We start from the raw sequence: 20563 nt of genomic DNA, 5'->3' as shown, positions 1-20563 counted from the left end.
GGCTATGATCACCTGACTCTCCCGTCTGACCCTCCAGAGTCCAGAGACGGCCTCACGAGGCCACTGCAAGCCTCGCTTTCCTCTTGGCTTGGATCGATTTTTGAGAGGCATGCAGTCTCACTGCACACGAACGACATCTGTCCTGTCATGGTGGGTAAGGAGATCCCGGATGTTCACCTCCCGCCATGCAAGGGAAGCACTGAACCACTCGGCCCCTCGACCCATGCTTTGATATTATTCACAGTTTAGACTCGAGTAGCACCATCCCCATAAGCCCCGGTGCTATACACAGAAGGTCCGGGCTGGTGGTGTGAGGTTAGACTCGAGTAGCTGTCCGAATAACTTGCTGATGTGCTGTCCCAACGCGGTGGTGTTGCTGTGGAGGACGGGTGTTGACTGATAGGCGTGTGCAAGCCACTTGAGCTGTATCCTGCGGTCGAAACGGTTCGAGAATCGTATGTGGTGACCGCTGGCAGCGGGTTTGTATTGATACGCATGGGAGGCGCATGTTGATGGCCTTGCTGCGGGCTGGCATGTCGGTTCGTAGGGCTCAGAGCGCGTGCAGATGTTGCGTATGCTGGCGCCGTGGTGTATGGTGTCCACGTGGACTGTGATCCTGACAGCGACCTTGGTGATGGAATGGGGTCATGATGGCCTGAGTGCACCGAGTACTGGCTATGAGTATCACCATGCTGAGATGGGAGGCTTTGCTGCGAGGCCATACCGTGTCCTGGAGGTGTTGGCAGAGGTGCATACGGAGTTGTGCTCACAGGTGTCATCATACTGCCGTGAGGCAGAGAGTTACTCGGGCTGGCGCTGTACTTGCCAATGATTTTTTTGAGTGCTGGCTCGAGGATCTTCCACGGAAATACTTTGACATCTTTTTCAATATTGCGAGGCTTGGGGTTGGGAAATCCCATAATGATTTTAAAAAATTCTTCGCTGTCAGGCTTCGACTTGGACACTGTTAACGGATGAAAGCCCTCAAGGTTTCGACGAATTCGATTCTTCTCCTCGACGCTGAAGCGATTGGGCGCGGCAACAAGCTGCTCGAGCAGATGGATAGTGTCCACCGACGTCACGTAGCACTCCTGTTTCTCTGCCCACCAGATACACGAGATACAGATACTGTTTTGTGGTCGTTCGTTGACCGGAACAGCTCGGAAATTAGCCGTCAAAGTTGAACCCGCTTGAGACTTGCGAAACATGACAATGCGGCGTCGATTTTCCCATTCTTCTTCGCTCCAGTGCTCGGCCATGGTATCCAACTTGCCTATGATCTTGAGAACAGCCTTGCTGGAGTAGAGCGAGATGTGATGATAGGATCCATTGCCACTTGCCCCGTTGGCAATGGTACTGGTGCGGATAAGTTGTGGGGCCCCGTTGCCAGCGGAGGAAGGCATCGGGAGTGGCGTCAAGCTTGGCCGCCCACTACTCATTGCTGAGTGATCCAAGGAGCTTCTCGTGCTCCCCAAAGGCCCGCCATAGCCGCTCCAGGACGGCGCGGAACGTCGATAGTGTGGCTCCGCAAAGCTGCTGCTTCTGTACGTGGTAATCATGTCGCCGTTGCTCTGAGGAAATGTCGTTGCATACTGGCTCTGTTGCGACGGGTACTCGTAGTTATTTGTAGCTGTGTCCGGAGGCAGCTGAGTGTCTATTGTTTTTGGCGAAGCACTCGCCTGATCAACTTGAGGCCCAGGTGCCGTTGTGTCATGCTTGGGAAGCTTGGTTGTCCGCGTGATGTCATCCCCAGACCCTTCAAGATACTGAAAAGACCCTGCACCCGTCCGCGAGATTTCCTCTCCAGATGGACCTTCAGCAATTAATGATAAAGGCACGTTGTTGCCGTTGCAGCCCGTGACCAATGGCTGCGGAGCATCTACACTGCACGAGTACACGAAGCCTGTTGTGTCCTGAGCGTCTCGGGTGAAGTCCTGAACAGGCACCTTCTCGGATCCAAAGCTAACTGAGAAATACGGTATTGCAGATGATATGGGAAGTAGATCGTATTGCGAGGAAATCTTCATAAAGATTTTCGTTCCGAATACGCCGGACATTGGCTGACAAGACACCACGGTGGGCCCGGCGGGCATGTATTGAGCGACTGCATTGTTAGATGCAAAGGACTGCTGGTTCAGCTGGGCATATTTTTCCGTTTGCTGGACAGAAAAGCTTTGAGATGGGTACTGGTCGTATGTTGAATCTTGATATCGAGCTGCGTCATAACCTTTACAACAGCAAGTGTTAGCTCAACCACCATATTTCCAAAGACATCCCAGATTGGCAAATTTATCGCGACGATTGTAGCTTCCAAAGACAGACTCCACAGAATTCTAGCTTCAGTGGCCGTACACTTTTCGCCACAACCATGATCGCCCCGCCGCATTTTGACAACGGGATACGTTGGGAAAAGAAAATCGGAAACCTACCTGGCACCGAGGGTAGCTGGGCTTTACCGTAGGTTGCCATGTCTAAAATGGTAAGAGAACCCCTTCGTGGACCTCCTCCGTCGGCTCCTCGAACGGCCTCTTCGTGTTTCAGTACAAGAGTGTTTGGCGAATCGAGCCCGTTGTCTTCTCCAACTATAATAGTTCTATCTGTGTTGAGTCCCAACTGTGAGTAGACCCTGTTAGCATTGCCGCAATCTCATGGCGTGCAAATTATGTCACCACAAGCCAATGAACCAGCCAGGCGTACGTAGTGCTCTCCCGTAGCTGGCAAGCAACAAGCCAAGCTGCTGTTGCTAATATTGTTCGGCAGACGGTAGATGCAGCAAACGATGAAGATAGACAGAGACCGGAAACGAAGGGGGAAGAATCAGAATAGCCAAAGCGTTTCTATCCTTACGTGCTGGTGCAAGATGTTGGAACAACGTCTAAGTTCACGACTCACCTCGAAGAGCTTGTATGGAGACTGAACCTTAGCAACAGACATTAAGCTGTCAGACGAGAAGGATAGTAGCAAGTTGATGACAAAACAAATAATCTAGGAGAGATAGAAAGGAAAAATGATTGAAAAATGCCAACCACTGTCTTGGGTTGGAGAAAAGGTGGTCGCGGGTCTTGTTAAAACTAGGTCTCGTCGAGGTCTTATCCAAGAGAATCACTCGGTCAAGAGGGGTTCCCTTGCCTTCGGGAAGCGCTTGGTCTCTGTCGGAGATTTGATAATGGTACAGGCGTAAAGACTAATGTGGAGGTGTATGCTTTTTTGCTATGCTGCGGAGACATGTCAGTTAAACGCCCATGGGGGTTTGCTTCTTTCCCCTCCCAGAAGGGGGGCTTGAGTGAGACAGCAGGAAGACTGGGGTCATCTTACTGGCGCGATGAAAGATCCTGGCAGTGGCAGAGGACAGTCCCGATCCAGAGCAGAAACGGGTGCATTCCAAGAAGAGAAGATCTCTTTACAAGAAGCGTGGGTTGTCTTGCCCTTCCCGGTCCAACCTTCTCAAATGGGGAGGCAAGCAACTCTGTTAGAACAATAATGGTCTAGTATGTCTAGTCCAACTATCCTCTCATTGGCGAGAGGAGACGAAGTGAGTAGAGAGGAAATTCCTGACGGAATCAAGTTTCGGGAGTCTGAGGACAAAAAGGGAGGAATGCCAAGCAGTCTCGTATGTTCGTGATACAGAACAACCCGCTGTCAGATGTCCCGTTGGGACTACTTCTCTCCGCCGTAGCTTCCTACGTGCTTAGATATGACGGGTAAGCGTTTCTGTAGCGAATATTAGGCTGAGCTGGTTCTGTCAGCATGCTGCGTGAATTCGCAAGCCTCTTTACGGCACAGGAAGGTTGATCATGAGGGGAATTCAGCGGTCTTGAGTTGGGAAACTATGGGAAGACATAGAATCGAAAGTTAAAGATCGACTTACATGAACGCAGCGGGCACACGCCTCTAACGGTTAAGCACTGTGGAGATGTAAATGGCTACAACCTCCGAACTACTATTCGCAGGGAGGGAAATGAAGCTCTGCAAGAGACAACTAGCTTAGTGTTGGGATGAGAACGCCGTTGAAAACTTGCTTTGGCAAACTGTATGTGTATGATTGTGGCGGGAAGCAGTAGACTGAAAGTCTTGATGGCAATGGATATCTGACACGGTAAAGAGAAGGGCAAGAGTCTGGTTCAGACGCAAGTGAGATTCAGGAGAGTCAAAGTCTCGGGTTGTTATGGGGCGTGTGCCAGGAGGGATGAACTTTTTATGGGCAAACATTTCTTTTGGAGACTGGGATGGTTGGTGTCTGCAGATGGTTTACAAATGTATGCCCTGCGTCGAGTCGCAATGCTGGTCAACCATCCAGCTAGGGGCGCTGGTGGAATGAGTAGTAGCGTCCACCGGGCCTAAGAGCTAAACGATTGTGTACTTCGTACTAAGCATACAAAGTACAACGGCAAAGGCCACCGTGGAAAAAGCAACTGGAAGTATTGGAAGCAAGGGCAGGGAGTACGGAGTAGAAGAAGGCTAAATGATGATATCCGGCTTTGAACGGTCCACCGTGAGCCTCTTTTCTTGGGATGCACGTCAACATAGGAAGATAGATAAAACGCAAGATGGAAAGCGGGTCCCGCCATATTGCAGCTGTAATCATATCGTCCAGCAGGATGGCGTGAATAAGAAACCGGTATTTCGTCCATGCTCAACATGGATTCCAAGCGATAGCATCAGAGGCATGCCCGGTAGGTGCCGCAATATGACCTCCAGGACGGCCAAAACAGGCCAAGGGCCTCTCTGGCGCAGCAGATTGGACGAACGGTACGAAGGCAGTGCATCCCCTTCAGTCTCCTGCCGTCGATTTCAGAGGACGGCGACCAAACCCAGCAAACTGGCAAAGCGGCTCCATCCGGGTATCTTGGGGACAAGCCAGTTGCCAGGGTTGACATATGGAGATGGGCACCGGGCTAGGCAGCCCTAGTTGGTGCCATGGGCGTTGAGAACCCCGACATCCTGACGCTGCAAGGGTGGCGAATGACAGGAAATGCGAACAAGGACGCCTGTGTGCGTCTTGGCAGTTGTGGTGGTTGATGCAGGGATGGGGGTGTGGTGAGCAGTCGTGACCGTGACCACATCTCAAGATCCAGAAGGGGCGTGTGGGGGAAACGCGATACCACTAGTACTCCGTACATACATACGGGTGGACTGCATGATAATAAAAGGAGCCAGGGGGCGCAAAGCGGATAGGATCGACTGCGGATGCAATGGTCGGCCAGATCACTGAGCAGGACATGGTATTTGTATGAAGCCATCCGGAAATGAAGATCTGGAGCCAGGATGTGCTATTGGGGGGAAAGTGCTAAGGGGGGAAAAAATATGTGGTGTAAAGCGCCATGGTCCGCCAACACGTAGAATGGACAGAGCAGAAGTTCAAATGGGAGTCCAAATGGAGATGGCTGCCAGTAAAAGAAATGCCGATGGATACGTACCAAGGCACCCCGTAGTAATCACAGAGCAGAGGGTTCGGGATAGAAACCTGCTGGCCGCCCGCCCAAGTCTGTGTTTCGAGGCGATGTTCCAAGTTCCATGCGCTCGGCCAGTCCACGGCCACCAGGTCAAAGCTGCTAACAATGCCTAGACTGACGCGAGAGAGCAAGGCTAGCTTAGCTATCAAGGGTCATGTCACGTCAAATTAGACCAACTCGCGTCTCTAGAAGTAATAGGCAGGAACAGCGAACTGACCCTTGGGGACCAAAAAAATGCAAGGCTGTCCCGACGCTGTGGGTGTGTTTGCACGGTTCGTGTAAGTCGCTGAAGTGAGAGCCGGTGGCTTGACAAGGTCTAGCTGTTGGATCCAAAAGGAGTCGGCTGGTGATGGGCAGCGGGCGATGGCAGCGTCCCTACGGCCGATCAGTTAGCGTCTGGTACCAAACTACTCCGTAGTCCATACTCCTCAGCAACACGAAATAACGCCACGGCGCCCTGGTGTCTGTGTATTGTGCTCTGGTAGGTCAGGTAAACATCGGCTGGGAAGGGCCCGGCCGGCCCAGCCCAGTTCAGCCAAGCCAAGAGTCGTGCGAGCTTGGGCTTGAAGACAAAAGCAGGAATGTCAACTTTTGAGGCCAGCCCGGCCAGAAATGGCTACCTTTGGCCACCTTCAGCCCACAACAGCCTGCAGCGTCCCAGCTGGGCACACTTGAGAGGTGGATGCGCAACGCTAATGCCTAGCACATGCGGCTTGTTGGATACCCGGGGAGCATGAAGGCGGGGCTTTGGCGGCAGAGGGCATCACGACCAGGGTGTGACGGCAACCCGACGCCAAAACGGGATACAGCCAGACCACGGGGGCGCATGGAGGCGCAACCTGTACCATCAATCCCCCCGGTTCGAGGTTTGTCGTGAGCGTGGGCTTTTGTCCCCCGGAATTGTATGTCGTCATGTATGTGACGGGTGAATGTTGGGATAAATGGCTGTATCCAGGATTGCATCTCTCGGCCGGGGGGGCATTTTCAACTCTCGCTTTTGTCCACGTTGACTATGTGCCGTCTTCTCTATTAGCGTGGCGAGCCAGGCGTGCAGCCATCTCCCCAGTCGAGCCTTCATACCGTCGATTTACAATCCGGAATCAGTATTGCATGTTGTACGCGCTTCGTTGGTGTTTCCGCTAAGCTAACGCCGCCTGGGGGAACCGTCCATGTCCAGAGGTCTGTGCATCGGCCAATTGTTCGTCACAGGGAGACAGATGGCAGGAAATTCACATTGGCTTATGTGTGGCTTGATGGGATGGAGCGCCGAAGGCATTCCCGCACAGCACCAGCACCGCAACGGGTGGCTTGCTGACAATCTGAAGACTCCACCGTGGTCCTCGGTTTTGAACAAGCTTGGTTGAGACGCTCCAGGTACCGTAACAATAGTGAATTAATGAATTGCCTTTCGGCTCTGCCGGCCGTCCCGCGACGTTTCCGCAGACCAGTCCAAGCGTGCCCCGAACAAAGCCGCAGGTAAAGGTTTCCAGCAGCACCTCGGGACCTCCACTTGGCTAGCGGCAGAGCCGATATCAAAGTGTGGTGCTCCATAAGGCCGAATCGAACCTTGGTGGAGAGCTTGTTGGTGAACGTCAAATTGCATGCGGTTCCCGTCACTTGGGGTACCTAGCAAAAAGATGATGGCCCCAGCACCGCTTTGTCTTGGGCCGGGGGTTCCCATTCGTGGGCAACGGCAAGGCAATTCATGCGCCTGGTTGGATGTGTCCCACGCCGTTGGGTCTCTTGGGATCCGGGATTTCTGAATTCCTTTTGCTGCTAGTCTCCGGCCGACATTGACCAATGAGTCTATCTGGACGGCTTGGCGATGTTGAAAATGGCAATCAAATACCACGCAGTAGACAATGTAGGGTAGCCAAGTGTAATTTTTTTTACGGTTCATCTCCTCGAATCTCGTTTCAGATAATAATATGGATGTAGTCTGTCGACATTAGAGCACACATCGAGGCGCAGAACGAATCTGATCTTGACTCGGGATGCCAGTGCTATCCAGTTTATATATCGGTGCCTCTGCCTGACATATGGCATCAGAAGCAATACCGGCGTAACTGACACGGCTCTGGCAGTGGGTGGTGTTGGCATGTGATGAATGGTATAGGGCGAAATAGGTTGTCCAACGTGGCCTGAGGGACTAGATTCAAGCATAGAACGGTGTCCTTACTATCGCACGGGTCAAATATATCGATACCACAATTGTCCTTCCGGTTTATTACCACCATTTCGTCGCTCCGGCTGGCGCTTCTATTGTGCGTTCATGGTGTAAGCAATGGATGTTGCGCAAATGATGCAGTGGCACCTAAACCCCTGCCAGTGGACTGCATTCAACCATTTGAACATTGGACTGACGGGGTAAGCAGTGGCCAATGCGCATATGTGTCGGGGATAGATCCGCCAACCGTTTTTTTAACACCGAACGTGTCCTGATAAAATGTCGTGTCCCCGCAAATTGCTCCTTCTTCGATAAAATACTGATAAATGTCCACATTGATTTGCTAACGTACCATGGGAAGAAAATTCTACCCAGTTCTTTACGAGTGCGAAGAAGGTTTGGTGAAATCAAATTTGGAAATTTTCGTGCAGACTGATGACTTCCTCCGTGCTGCCAAAGACCAAGATGAGCCTTGATTGTAGAATGGACTTACCATACTTCCGTAGCAATGTCTCAACAGAGCGACAGAGTGGGTGTTGGCGCTGACGCCAACGCAAGGTACGGCACACCTATGGTGGTGGTGGCCTTGAAGCAGAATGGTATGCTAATAAAACTGTGCAGAATCTATCAGCCCGAGAGGAGAGTACTGTTGGCGCAAGCCTTTGATGAAGTTTGTCTCACCTCAATCCTTTTGCTTTCGAGAAACATTCCTTTCATATTCTTTCAAGTGTTTCTCCAACGGCCTATCAAGCTGTATTCCCGTGTCATGGAATTGGTCTGACTACTTTAATCTTCGTCAGCATTGCATGTAGTTTGCACGCTTTTAGGGATCCCTGACCGTGGTGCCACTTGCGTGGCTTTGCACTTCTTGAGCTTGATTTATTTCGTTTTGTCAACTGGTGCTTACTAGTAGACGTAATCAATTAATTTGTTGACTTGCGTTAGCGTGCCACTATCCCACTTTACCTGTTCCCAATGCCCATGCTCAATACTAGGTGCAGGTTCGCGTGGCTGGAATGAAGCGGATCAGGGGTTTTCGGTCGTCATCAATGGCGTCGTCAAGGAAATCTATTCCAAATAGAACTGTCAGACTCAGATTTGGCCGGCAATACGGGAATATGTTGGGAGAGTATTTAACGTTCTACAACGAACATATATGGTAGAATCGAGAACCGACCGACCGAATCAACTCGTACAAAGCGCAGAGCAACAGAGCATGGGCACGCATTTGCATTCGCGCCTTGAAGTCCCAAAGAAGCCCAGTAGTCGTTGTATGCGGGCCTGCGGCATTAGGGTGATAGCCGAGCTCGTGGCAAGACTCAGTCATTGCCTTGGGGCCGATCCAAGGAGCCCATCGTCTCTTGTTCCACCATCTGCCGTTGGTAGACGCAGACTTTCAGTACCAATCATCCCTGATTGACGGCCAAGCGCTGTGCGGCCGCTGGTGACGCAACCGATCATCAAAGACCAGGGCCAAGACTAGTCCAGGGGTGACCAGCCACAGTTCGCCTGAATGGTTCGGCTGTTGATTAGCTGCTGTGGAGATCGTGCGAGATGGTGAACGGCTTGCAACTGTATGTACAAGGTTGATGCAGCTCTTTGCCAGTACGTAGTATCACAATGCAGAGTGCATATTAGCCGAGTCGAAATCACCGACCCGTACGGAGTACTCCGTAGAGACTGTTGATTCATTTTGTTGCCTGGTGGCCTTGGAGCCTTGGGTTCCGCACAGCGGGCGGATAACGGAAATATGGAAACAAGCAAGGGTTGTCACGGCAGGTGCGACCCAGGCTCCCCAAGCCAAGTCCGACTCGACATTCCCAACTGCCGCAGATTAACCTTTCCCAGTTACAACATTCTTTGCGTCTGTTTATCCAGCCACCAGCGCGTTGTATCGTCTACGCTGAGCCGTCGTGAATGGCACAAACTTTGTCTTCCCTTCAAGGTAAGATCGACAGGGCAGTGAATGCTTTATCGGCCGAAAATTACCGTACAAGGTACTGCACACATCTTACCTACCAATCACTATGAAGTGCCATTACTGGAACTGAAATGCAGCAAGGTCGACATATTTTTTAAGCTCCGACATAGATCACTTCTAGTGTAGACTCTACCTCCAACTTGTTTTCTCGTTCACTCACACTTCCTGATCAGCAACTTCTTTCTCCTGCTTAGCCGACCGGACAAGCCAGAGCAAACAAAACAATATGGTTGCCTAATGCCAGATGAGCAGCCACTCACCGCAAACAACCTGGAGCTTCGTAGCGACGATCGTTTTCAGGGGACGCTGCAAGGGTGTATTTGGAGGCGTCTTGGTGATTTAGCTGCCGGCCGAACAGGGGCACACCCCGGCGATCTACTACTACCAACACAGTTCTCTAGTTCACCCCGTCTGTCACAGCCGTGTCAATTGCGGCACTTGGTACACGAAGCAAAGGACCTAGTATTTCTGGGAAACAATTTTAATGGCCTCAGGCTAAGCTACTCGGATGTGGTACCAATACTGAGGTGCTACTGTTCGCACCAGAAAAGGCTGTGATAAGCGCTGTTGTATCTTCAGGCAATGGCCATTGTTGTGCGCAACCGAAGCTTTTTCACGGATGGGAAGGCCTATCGAGTTCGCTCATATCACAGAAGATGGGTAGACTCGAAGGAGAACAGTGCAACAATAACCTTCTGTTGGACGGAAGGCGCACGAGGCAGCCCAACGTGTATATGCAAGGTACAAGCGTCGCTACGCCCGCTAACGCAGCCCCGACTGAGCGTCGAGTTGAGGCAAGGGAGGCACAAGCACCTAATAATACTACTAGTACCGCACAATAGGGAGAGACAGGGAGAACAACACGAGGTCTGCCACACTGCGCTTTGCGCTTTCAAGGGTCATGTTGACATGCACAAACCTTCCGGGCGGATCTTGTGATACTAAAGCCATTATATTTGGCCGAGATTACGATCCCAAGGCGCAAAATCAGGCGCCCAAAAGCAAGCATTGCTCACTGCATTCGCTTTCGTGTGGGGTTCAATCCTCCAACCCCCAAGAGCCACCGCCACATCACCGCCAACATAATTTACGAAACTTCGTTGATCGGACTGGTGTCAAGTTTATCTGGCTTGGGCCAATGTCCTGTATGTTTGTTCAAGTGGTGCCGTGGCCCGAGCTGTTTTTGGCACAGCGTGTTTGACATGGCACGGAAGCGCGAACCACTCGATGATGTAGGCATGCACACATGGACTGGTGAAACCCACCTAGGTTGGATGACATGTTGACTGTTTCGCGCTTCCATGGATGGCAGGGCAAGGGCACGTACTCGAAGGTTCGTATGTACGGAGTACATATGCTTCCAACCAGCCGAACCAGTACGTTGGGTCATTCTGAAGACACCAAGAGCCCACGCATGATGCGCACGTTGTCACAGCATACTCGGTGTTACTATGACCATTTATGCAATACCGATTGCAATACACACAGAGCACATGAGAACAATCTTAGGGGCTGTGAGCTTCAAAAGCCCCTTTTGGCTGATAGTGGCCATCAGTGCAAGCCTGCGCTCCCGTCTGGTTTGGCAGTGGTTTTGATTCGGCCAGCTTGCCGAGTCCCGGGGGCTGGTGCCTCGTCACACTACCGCCTTCATAAACATGCGAGTGGTTACCAATCATGTTGCCACCCGTCATACCACGACATGACAGCGTGTAATACCTCAAATTTTCAGGCCCAAGACACCTAGCCTTCTTTGAAGTACACCTCATGTTGACATGAGCATGACACACGAGAGCATTAACCAATCTACAAAGTTTGGTTCTTCTGAAGGCGGCCCTGTCGTGAGAGTCAGCAATTAGCGATTTGGAGATATGGTTGCCGCAAGGGTAGGCATTTGGCATAGACGACAAAAGCGCCATGACACCGTTTAAAGTTGGACGTCCCTAAATATCCGTGGACCAGAATTGTCTCTTGGATAGCAAGCATGTCGCCTATTCGGTGCTACTGTGAAACTCATGGGTACGGGCAACAGCTCAAGACCAATCTTCTCTTGACTCTTGCTAGTGGAAATCCGCGTCTGTGCAAAAACTTTATGTCGACCTCCTTGACTCTACAATCACGAAACACCAAACACGGGCCTGGAGTTGACATTGACACAAATGCAAGGCGGATAACCGTCGAATGAAGATATTGGCAGTAACTGAACTGGTTGTGGAACTGGCCGATCGACTGTGGGCCCAACGTGTTTGCATTGTGATTGAGACATCTTTACAATATGAACATCACAACAAGCCCAGACGTCTCTCCCTTATAACCTATTGAGATCGATGCGAGAGTGACATACGAGGCGCTGTTATCAGAGTACCCCTCAAGACCGGCCGACTTTCAGCGCCTGACTGTCAATACAGTCAAGGCCCCTTGCACTTGATATGAAGAAAACCCAGTACGGCTCTTAATGCCACCTCTGGTTTCATATTCCAAACCGGGAAACCGAAGAGATTCAACAAGACCGTCGATAAATGAGCTTATTATTCCATCGTTGTGATCTTTTGGCGTGCATGAGCTGCAATCTTGAGGAGCGGACGGCCTCCAGCAGAGTGCCTCCTTTCTTGGAGCCGATGCAAACAGCGCAGCGGCAATAACTTCAACAATACGGGGCTAATACCTGCAGATGCCAAAGTTTCTATGCTGAGAAGACCTTCTATCCGGATTGTATAGAAGAGATCAGATGGCAGAACTGTAAATCGCTGATCATCGGAGACCCGACTTTTATCAAGCGGTAATGCTCCCTGTCATGCTGATCTCGCAGAGACAGCAACCCGCTCAAGCGCCGCTTGCCCCGTGAGACATTTCCCATGCAAGAGATTCCTTCACCGCTTGCCCACTGCCTTTTTGCTGAGTTTTAAAAGAAGGCAGATCTGTGTCTGAGAATCAAAGCATGATCTGCTGTCGATCTGTAAGACCATTCATCTAGTCCGCTGGCCGCATCTGAATGTTCCTAGCGGTATGAGATCCTGCACAAATCCATCATGACACCAAGTCGTGGAACATTGGGTGCCAAGATGTCACGTCAATTAGAGAATACATCATCGGTCGTCGGCACCTAAAGGCTAACAGGAGAGTGACAAAAGTCCCTTACAAAGACAAGACCACCCTTGGCGGACTGTCCTAGGGATTGTTAGCTTTTGCATTATGCCACCCAGATAGGTCGCCTAGAAAAGGAAGATACTGTGATCTGTCGACCAGATCGAGAGCACGGAGTATTTCTGCTTCCTTGCGGCGATGTACTTGACAGAGCGCGTGGTAAAGTCTAAGACACATCAGGGGCGAGGTGTCAGATCACGCAACTGTACTACTTCTGCCCGTTGGAACACGTACCTGTTTCACGAAGAAATGCTAAGCAGTGCTACTGAATTTCTCTTAGAATCGTGATTATTGGGCCTTTTCGCATTCCTCTATATCTCCGGCACCCTAAGCAAATTGATGCGCCGCATATTGACGAAGGCAGGTGGCACACTGGGACGCCAAAAAAACCTGGAGGGCGTATGCGTAGTTCGGAGGTGAACAAGAGAGCTACTTTCGTTTAATCGGCTTCGGCTGTGGACAAGCAGGCAGAGGGAACTATTTACAGCCTTGTTGATTATAGTATCAACGACGTAGCCGAGATAGAGCGACGCACTCGCCAGAATCAGGTACAACTCAGAGCCCCGTAATGCATATTCTTCTTTGTATGGGAATGTCTACTGAAATAGACTGCAGCCCGTTCATCATCGAGTAACACCACCACTCTGACCATCAAGAGTCAATAATACGTACATGTTCTGGCATTCTTGATAGTTCGGGGTTGCAGGTGAGGGCACGGCGGGTGCAGGAACTCAAAGGTAGCTGACGCATAATCATCTAGCAAGGACCCGAGGAGGCTGCCGAACAAAGGTAGTAACAGCAAACAATAAGAAGAAAAACCCCAACTGGCGCATTAATGCTGACATGGCTTATTGCGCCCTGGACCGATTATAGGTTCACCCAAGACTTTGAGCCGGTGTAGGACCTCCAATTACATGTACGAACAAAAGAAATATCTACAATCTGGGCATCCCGGTCCCTTCGCACCTCACCGTCTTCATACGAAATACTAATTCCATACAATATGTCGGCGACTTCGCTAAGCTTGCTGTTCCTGATGCAGTGGGGGAGATATGCCTCGAGATTGAACCGGACGACGAAAGGCTCGCGGCCCTGGTAGCACCAGTCTGGGCGTCACAGGTGTGGCTTTTTGGCTCCAAGCCAGCGGTGCTTTTTCCTGGGCGCATTGGCCTTGAGGCGCCTGTGTGAGATTGAGAGCAACAAGTACCAAATCTCGAATGCATCTCACCGGAAGGCAACCATATGACCCTGTCAGTCTGGGGCTGGACTCACAGTTCTGTCAGTTCTGAGGGCGTTCCATGAGGGTACGAAATTTCATCGTCATCCACCATCACCATCGACTTCATCACTTGATCTCCTCCGTGAATGGCGGCCGGGTTCTGCAGTGTGCTTCGTTGCTCCCGCGACAATTCCGACAGGTCACAAAAGCAAGCAGTTCTCACGCGGACCAGCCCTCCCTTTCCCATTCCACCAGACGACCCAATCAAAAGACGACCGACCAAAGCTGTGGCTGGCTGGTTTACGACTTCTTCAGCTCACACCGCAGTTCTCTTGTGCGCTGAACCCACACCTGCCTGGCCTTGACAATGCCTTCTGGAGGCAAGCAGTTGTTCGCAACACGGCCCTGTGCTCCAGCCCAGCCGGCCTGATGAAGTAGTACTAGGTATTTCATCCACAGCTTGTCAGGCACGCATGTGTCATGTACATGCGGCACTTTAGGTCCGTCTGTCAGTTTTCGGCGTCGGCTGTTGCCAACTTGGCCAACTGCCGCTGACTTGGTCTTCTGTCGATGAACGAAATAGGAAACCGATTCCTAATTTGATAAAGCGGAATACGGTCGCATTTTTTGGTCATTCGGACAGGTTTTCGGTGGAGACTATCCCGAATGACAAGGATCTTGACATACCAGATTGCTTCTTTGTCAATGAAAATGGCATAATGGCTTCCTGGGCTTGCCTTGAAGGATGAAGTTCATCCTGAAGAACGGCAACACCGGGCCATTTGACCGATAATTGCTGTTGCGGGCCATGCCATGTGCTGCGTACCTAGGTAGGTAGATGATCATGAAGTCACTAGTTGCTCGTATAGCAGCAAGGTATGTACTCCATACTCCGTATGTAAGATCCAGAGGTTCAGATATACAACGCCAAGCACGGGTCCTAAGTACAGGAACAGCAATTGGTGCTTCGAAAAGCTCCCGAATACCGACAGACACCCTCTAGGCCAGCTTCTACTCGAGGCCATGTCATGCACAAGACTCACATCAAGTACGGGGTTCTAACAGTAGATGCCAACAGCTATAAACGGACGTCATTGATGGGGCAGAATAATGCTGCAGTGTTGTTATTGAACCATCCTTCAGATTGTCATTGGGTAGGACAATAACATGATGGATTAACCAACAACACGTCAACAATAGGAAGTTGTTGGTCGCAACGTACGTCAATATGAGGGCACCCAGGCAGAAGCAATTCCTCAACGACGCTATCGGCCGAATTCCACATCGCTACACCCGTCCTGGCTGCAGAGCGTCCATGTATGTCTACTCCGTAGTCCGTACATCTGGATGCAATCGCGAGCCAAACCAGAGTGCCGGGATGATCCCTGGTCCAGATGCGAGGCGATAAGCACCGTGCATACTAGTATTCCGACGGCGGCTGAGCACTAGTCCCTTGGTGTCTTGTCCGTCTGACTTGAATATGCCTGCTCTTCTGCTGGTCGCAAAGAGGCGACTTGTAGCAAAGAAGAAGACAAAGCCAGCAGGTGACCTTTGGCGCCCAACAAGCAGAATAATATATGCAATAACAAGGACGGTATCACACCGAAGCCCACCCGGTCGGTGGTTAGTAAAGACTCCCGTTGGTGTGAGTCTTTTTTTCTTCTCTCTTGCATTCAAGATGGGCAGCCGAAAGCGGTTGTTGGTGTTGTGGCTGATCTAGGTTGCTACTCAATGCAGACGGACACTCGACATATTGGTTGCGTCGTCGCACTTTTTCATGCATGGACAGCCCAAAACGATCTAGCTCAAGGCCCTGCAAAAGGCAAAGATTGGCAGTTGGCCATGGGGATCTGGCAGAGGAGACGGCACAGAATGTTGAGACCAGGTCGCAGATGGTTTTGCTTTACCGTGCCGAACTCCCCCAGAACGGCTCACCCCTGATTAAAAGGTTGGTGCTTTGGGTTTAGACAGTTGGCCCTTACGTGAAGCGATGTCCTTGTCTCGGCCGGAGGCGAATATGCTTCACGAGGAACAACGGGATGGGAGGGAGATGTCACAATACAGACAGAGTAGGGAGGACTTTCTGGCCTTGATTACCATACTGGTGGTCCCTGTCACTCTATCGCCCTGTTTATCGTCGTCGATGGAACCCATATGCTGCTAGGCTTGTCACACACATGACCATGCTTCCTTCACGGGCACTCGACAATACGTGCCGGGTCCAATGGAAGTGCGAGGCCGAAGAGGCTCGGGTGGCACGTTGGCTCTGTCGGCTGGGTGGCGGGTGATGGAAAGTGAAGAAGAAAAAAACTGAGGGATTTGTCATTCCCTCACCAAAGTTGTTAACCTGTGATAGTGAATGGGGGGAGGGGAGCAGACGCTGCAGTTGGGGCTGGCTTCCTGGGCTGGGGTTTGTTGCCAGGGCTGGCTTCCGGTATACATTCGTACACACATATGGATTACTCCGTATACGGGCATGGAGAGGGAGTACGGCGTCGGAATGGTGCCTTCCATGTCCACCAAGCATGTGCCATCATGCACAGATGATGCTTGACGGCCTTGAGTATGAGTTCAAGGTTGGCCCAAACTATCCACTGGTCACAACAGATGGCTGATTGGCGCTCTGTTTCTCGGTAGACTAGCCGGCGGAGTCAGATTTTGTATTCTTCATCATTTCCCGGCCGTGCGGTTACTACTCGAACAGGCTCATCTCACTGCTGCAAGGCCGATCCAGACTCCCTCAGTTGAGGCTGTTGGCTCCGAGAACCGCCCCATGGTGTGTGTGTGTGTGTGTGTGTGTGTGTGTGTGTGTGTGTGTGTGTACATTCTTCGTACATCCATGCATATATACACACAGATATACATACATACATACATACATACATGCTCCGCATATGTGTGTAGTTGAACCCCAGGTTGGCTTTCACAATATGTATGTATGTATATGTATGTATGTACACTGTACAGTATTCCGCCCTCGGTACGAAAGCAAAGACTGATGAGGGACCAGTCAATACTTTGAAATAATCTTTATCCAAGTCCAAGCCATGATTTGCGCCCGGCCGCTGTCACAATGCCCTCGGATCTGGACGAGTAGGAATGCCACATCAAGGGCTGGGCTTTCTCGACAAACATCTCACATCTCTTGCATGGTCTGTGACCTGCCGCCCTGGCCCCTCTGAAACCTTTTCCGTCCACCGGAAAGGCGATCTTGTGCTTAAAGTCCTAGTAGGTAGTTGCTTTTGCAAGGTACGTGAGACAATATCTCTGCATTCTGTGCCCACACCAGAAAGGCTAACTAGCATGTCAATCTTTGGCACATGTGGAATGCATTGTCTCAGACAACAGCCCACATCACAAAACCAACAAGACAAAAAAGGGGAGGGGGGAGCCAAGGGCAACAGCAGCCAGCCAGTCAATTGTTCGTCCAAGTCTCGTCAACCTGTCATCCCAAAATTTCCCCAGAACGGTCCCGGCACCAGCGGGGCGGACCGCAGCACCGTCGCACAAAAAGTATTCACTTTTTACCCTTGGGACAGTCGTTGTACATACGTACATGTGGTTACTAGGGGCTCAGACCCCCCGGGATGGCGTGAGTGTTGTTGTAAACTGCTGCCTGGTGCTCAATGGCAAAAGTCGGTGATACTACTGCTACTGCTACTATGCCCAGCGAAGCTCGTCCTTTGCTGTCTCAGCAGCACGGGGCGGTCAACCCTTGGGGCCTTTTCCAGAAGGTCCTTCTGGAGTAAGACACTTTTTGGCTTGTCTGAGACTGCCGTCGCGACTCATTTTCCCCGCGCTTCCTGCGTGCGAGGTGGCGGCGGGAGTTTGGATCGGAAATTGAGTGGCTGGCTGGGATAGCCGCAAGGGACGTACGTCGTCCGATGTGCGTTCTGGGCCGCGCCGAATTTCAATCTCCCTACCATCGGGTCGGCAAAAGGAAAGTTGACCTAAAAAAGAAGCAATAACAAACGGTGCAATCGGTCCTATTTGGGCGAAAAAATCTCGCAATACGTGCACGCTTCGCATATCTGCCCATGAAATAGAGAAACGTCACTGAAAACACAATTCAAACATTGGTGCAAAGCTCCAAGTCATTGTTCAAGGGCAGAAAATCGACATGTTTGTCACTAATAGGCCGCTTTGGAGATGCACGATACATTCCGTCTCGTCGATAACTAGGGAACACTACCAGAACAGGCTGGCCCTTCACATTCACGCTCAGCTTTGACTAAGGCTCCTTTGTAGCTTTTATTTTTCCTGCTTGTGCCATGGTGATAATTTTGCGTCGCGTACTCCGTAGATCTGCCAAACTCCACGGTGGCTTAACCATCTGCTGAAGCGACATCTCGAGGGGACAATATAAAATGGCTGTGGGTAGCAGAGAGCCCAACTGATACCAGAAAACAAGTTTCAGGTGCATCTTGTCGTCTAAATCTGGCTTCTGGGAACTCCATGATCTCTTAGCCCCTCGAGTCAGACAGCCTTGGACTGTTACCCATCCATTCTCCAGCCAGCTTCAGGAATTTGGCCCAGATCCAAATTCTGCGACGGCAAAGCAGGACCGCAGAGTTGGTTGGCAAAAAAAAAAAAAAAAAAAAAAACGTGGGATCAAGGCAACCAACCCCTTTTGTAGGGAGAAGTTGAAAAGTGCTCCAACGCCCAGACAGTTGCTAACGGCGCAAACTTTGGAGTCGATGTGCCTGGTATCTTGAACATTCTCTTGAGAGGACCACAGGAAGATGGGCAACTGGGACTGCGTGAGAGCTGAATGCTCTGCCTGCTTCTATTTTGCGACGACAATCAACGTCCTCGAGGGTCTTGTCGAGTACGCAAAGAGAATCGGCGGCAGGGAAGAACTTGAAACTGCCCAAACGTCAGCAGAGGAATATCTTTATCTTCTCAAGCGGCCTACGACTAGTCAACCGGCGGACGAGAACGTTCTTGGCTCACTTTCTCCGACACGATGGCGATGTGATACTCGAGCTTTATAATACTTGTGCGCCGGGGATAAACCTGATTCGCATCTGAAAGAAGCCATAAAACAGGTAGATTCGTTGCAGATGGCGAAAAGATGGTAGACGGGCTTCAGAGTGGGAGGCTCGAGATAGGGTTTTGGTCCAGGGTTGATGAAGGGGTGCAAAACCATCCCCGTGGCTCACTCTTCAGCAATCGAGGGCGTTGAAGTGGTGGGAGAAGGATAACAAGATCCCGTATCAGTCGATCCTCTGTTATTGTTTCATGCTCGAGGCACGCATACAATGTATATAGCCATGCCGTCATTCCTACTCTACCATCTCCTATTCACGTGCTTCCCATCCCTTGAAGAGGCGCCTTGACGGGCCAGTCCAAGAAAAGCATCGACAACCTCGATGCTCAATACAGTAGCAATCCTGGCCGCTGTCCAAATCCCATCAGCGGGACGCCTCATCAATGACCTCTCCCAACAAGCGGGCAGCGCCTATAAAATCCACCTTGGGTATGTTGGCCCGAACCCAATCCACGATAGGGTCGATGCAAAACGTCAAACACCGCCAGTGCAAAGCCCGCACCAAAAGCTGGAGTCTTGTCTCGCCCGTCCCATACAGCTCGATCAGCCCTCGGTCCTGCTTGTACCAGGCCAGCCCGTCGGCAACCACAATCGCCTCCGCATACGCAGCCGGCCTCCAGTAGAACGTCATGTCGATAATCCCAGGTGGCCCCCCCGCCTCATCATCGAAAAGAATGTTCCCCGTGAGGTCTCCGTGGATGAGCTGAGAGGTAACACCAGTGGGCAGCGGCCTTGTCAGCTTCTCATACTCCTTCAACGCGTCGTCGAATACAGCGAGAACCTCCTTGTTGAGATTGGCCACTTCGGACAGTTGCTTTTGGCCCCAGACGACTCGATCAGCCTCGGACCACCGATTGGTTCTGCCACGTAGGAAGCGCGGCTTCTCGAGATTGAGCTTGCGTAGGGCCTCGTGAAAGGCCTGGCTGACCCGAAACGTGTCTGCGAATCGAACCGGTAGCTCATTTCGGCCTGGCAACACAGCCATGGCCGTCCACCCGTCAACGACATACTGAGTGCCATTTTGAATACTCGCTATTGGTCTGGGAACACGATACGTCAATGATGGCTCGAGCGTGGAGAGAGAGGCGAGTGTGTTTCCGATCCATTGGGATTCTTCATCGTCCTCGGATGGCTTGAGAACAATTTTGCCGTCAGAGTAACACACGCAACTTCCCCCGGGTAGGCGTGTTAGTTGGGGTTGAGCGCCAAAAGCGGCGAGAACCTGCTCGGATGGCTGACGCGGAGACATGATCCGGAATACCTAGGGTCCCTTGACTTTCATCAAAGTCAAGAAAGGGCCTTTGTAGGCGCCGGAATTGTTGCTCCTTTTCAATAGATACCGGGGGTGCTGAAGTGAGGCGAACAACCAACTTACAACATTGACGCACTTGTCTGTCATGACAAAAGGGCGCAACGGCATGGAACCCCGCATACAAATTTGCTACATGAATGTATGAACAAAGAGCGCACAGACGTACTATAACAGAGACTTGCATAGTAACTCGGCATGACAGGGCTGTAGCCGAACTAGGTGTTAAAATACAATGGTTGC

The 20563-nt window shown here is 51.3% G+C and overlaps 3 protein-coding genes across 3 annotated transcripts; all 3 read right to left on the bottom strand.

Moving 5' to 3' along the window:
• Nucleotides 1-245: 245 nt before the first annotated feature.
• G6M90_00g010760 (uncharacterized protein) lies at nucleotides 246-2934 on the bottom strand (the record flags this gene model as incomplete). The annotated part of the gene is made up of 3 exons (XM_014693958.2): nucleotides 246-2227; nucleotides 2430-2613; nucleotides 2893-2934. 3 exons carry the CDS (start codon nucleotides 2932-2934, stop codon nucleotides 246-248), a joined length of 2208 nt encoding a protein of 735 aa, XP_014549444.2.
• Nucleotides 2935-11106: 8172 nt separating this feature from the next.
• On the bottom strand, nucleotides 11107-11367 carry G6M90_00g010750 (uncharacterized protein; the record flags this gene model as incomplete). Its single annotated transcript, XM_066129695.1, has 1 exon — nucleotides 11107-11367. One exon carries the CDS (start codon nucleotides 11365-11367, stop codon nucleotides 11107-11109), a length of 261 nt encoding a protein of 86 aa, XP_065985619.1.
• An 8008-nt stretch (nucleotides 11368-19375) lies between these two features.
• Nucleotides 19376-20260, bottom strand: G6M90_00g010740 (uncharacterized protein; the record flags this gene model as incomplete). The annotated part of the gene is made up of 1 exon (XM_014693959.1): nucleotides 19376-20260. The coding sequence occupies one exon, from the start codon at nucleotides 20258-20260 to the stop codon at nucleotides 19376-19378; it is 885 nt and encodes a 294-aa protein (XP_014549445.1).
• Nucleotides 20261-20563: the final 303 nt, after the last annotated feature.

Source organism: Metarhizium brunneum, chromosome 1, assembly GCF_013426205.1.
Source record: "Metarhizium brunneum chromosome 1, complete sequence".
Classification (NCBI taxonomy): domain Eukaryota; kingdom Fungi; phylum Ascomycota; class Sordariomycetes; order Hypocreales; family Clavicipitaceae; genus Metarhizium; species Metarhizium brunneum.
Note: the sequence above shows the minus strand (reverse complement) of the source record. Positions and strands in the feature narration are given on the sequence as shown.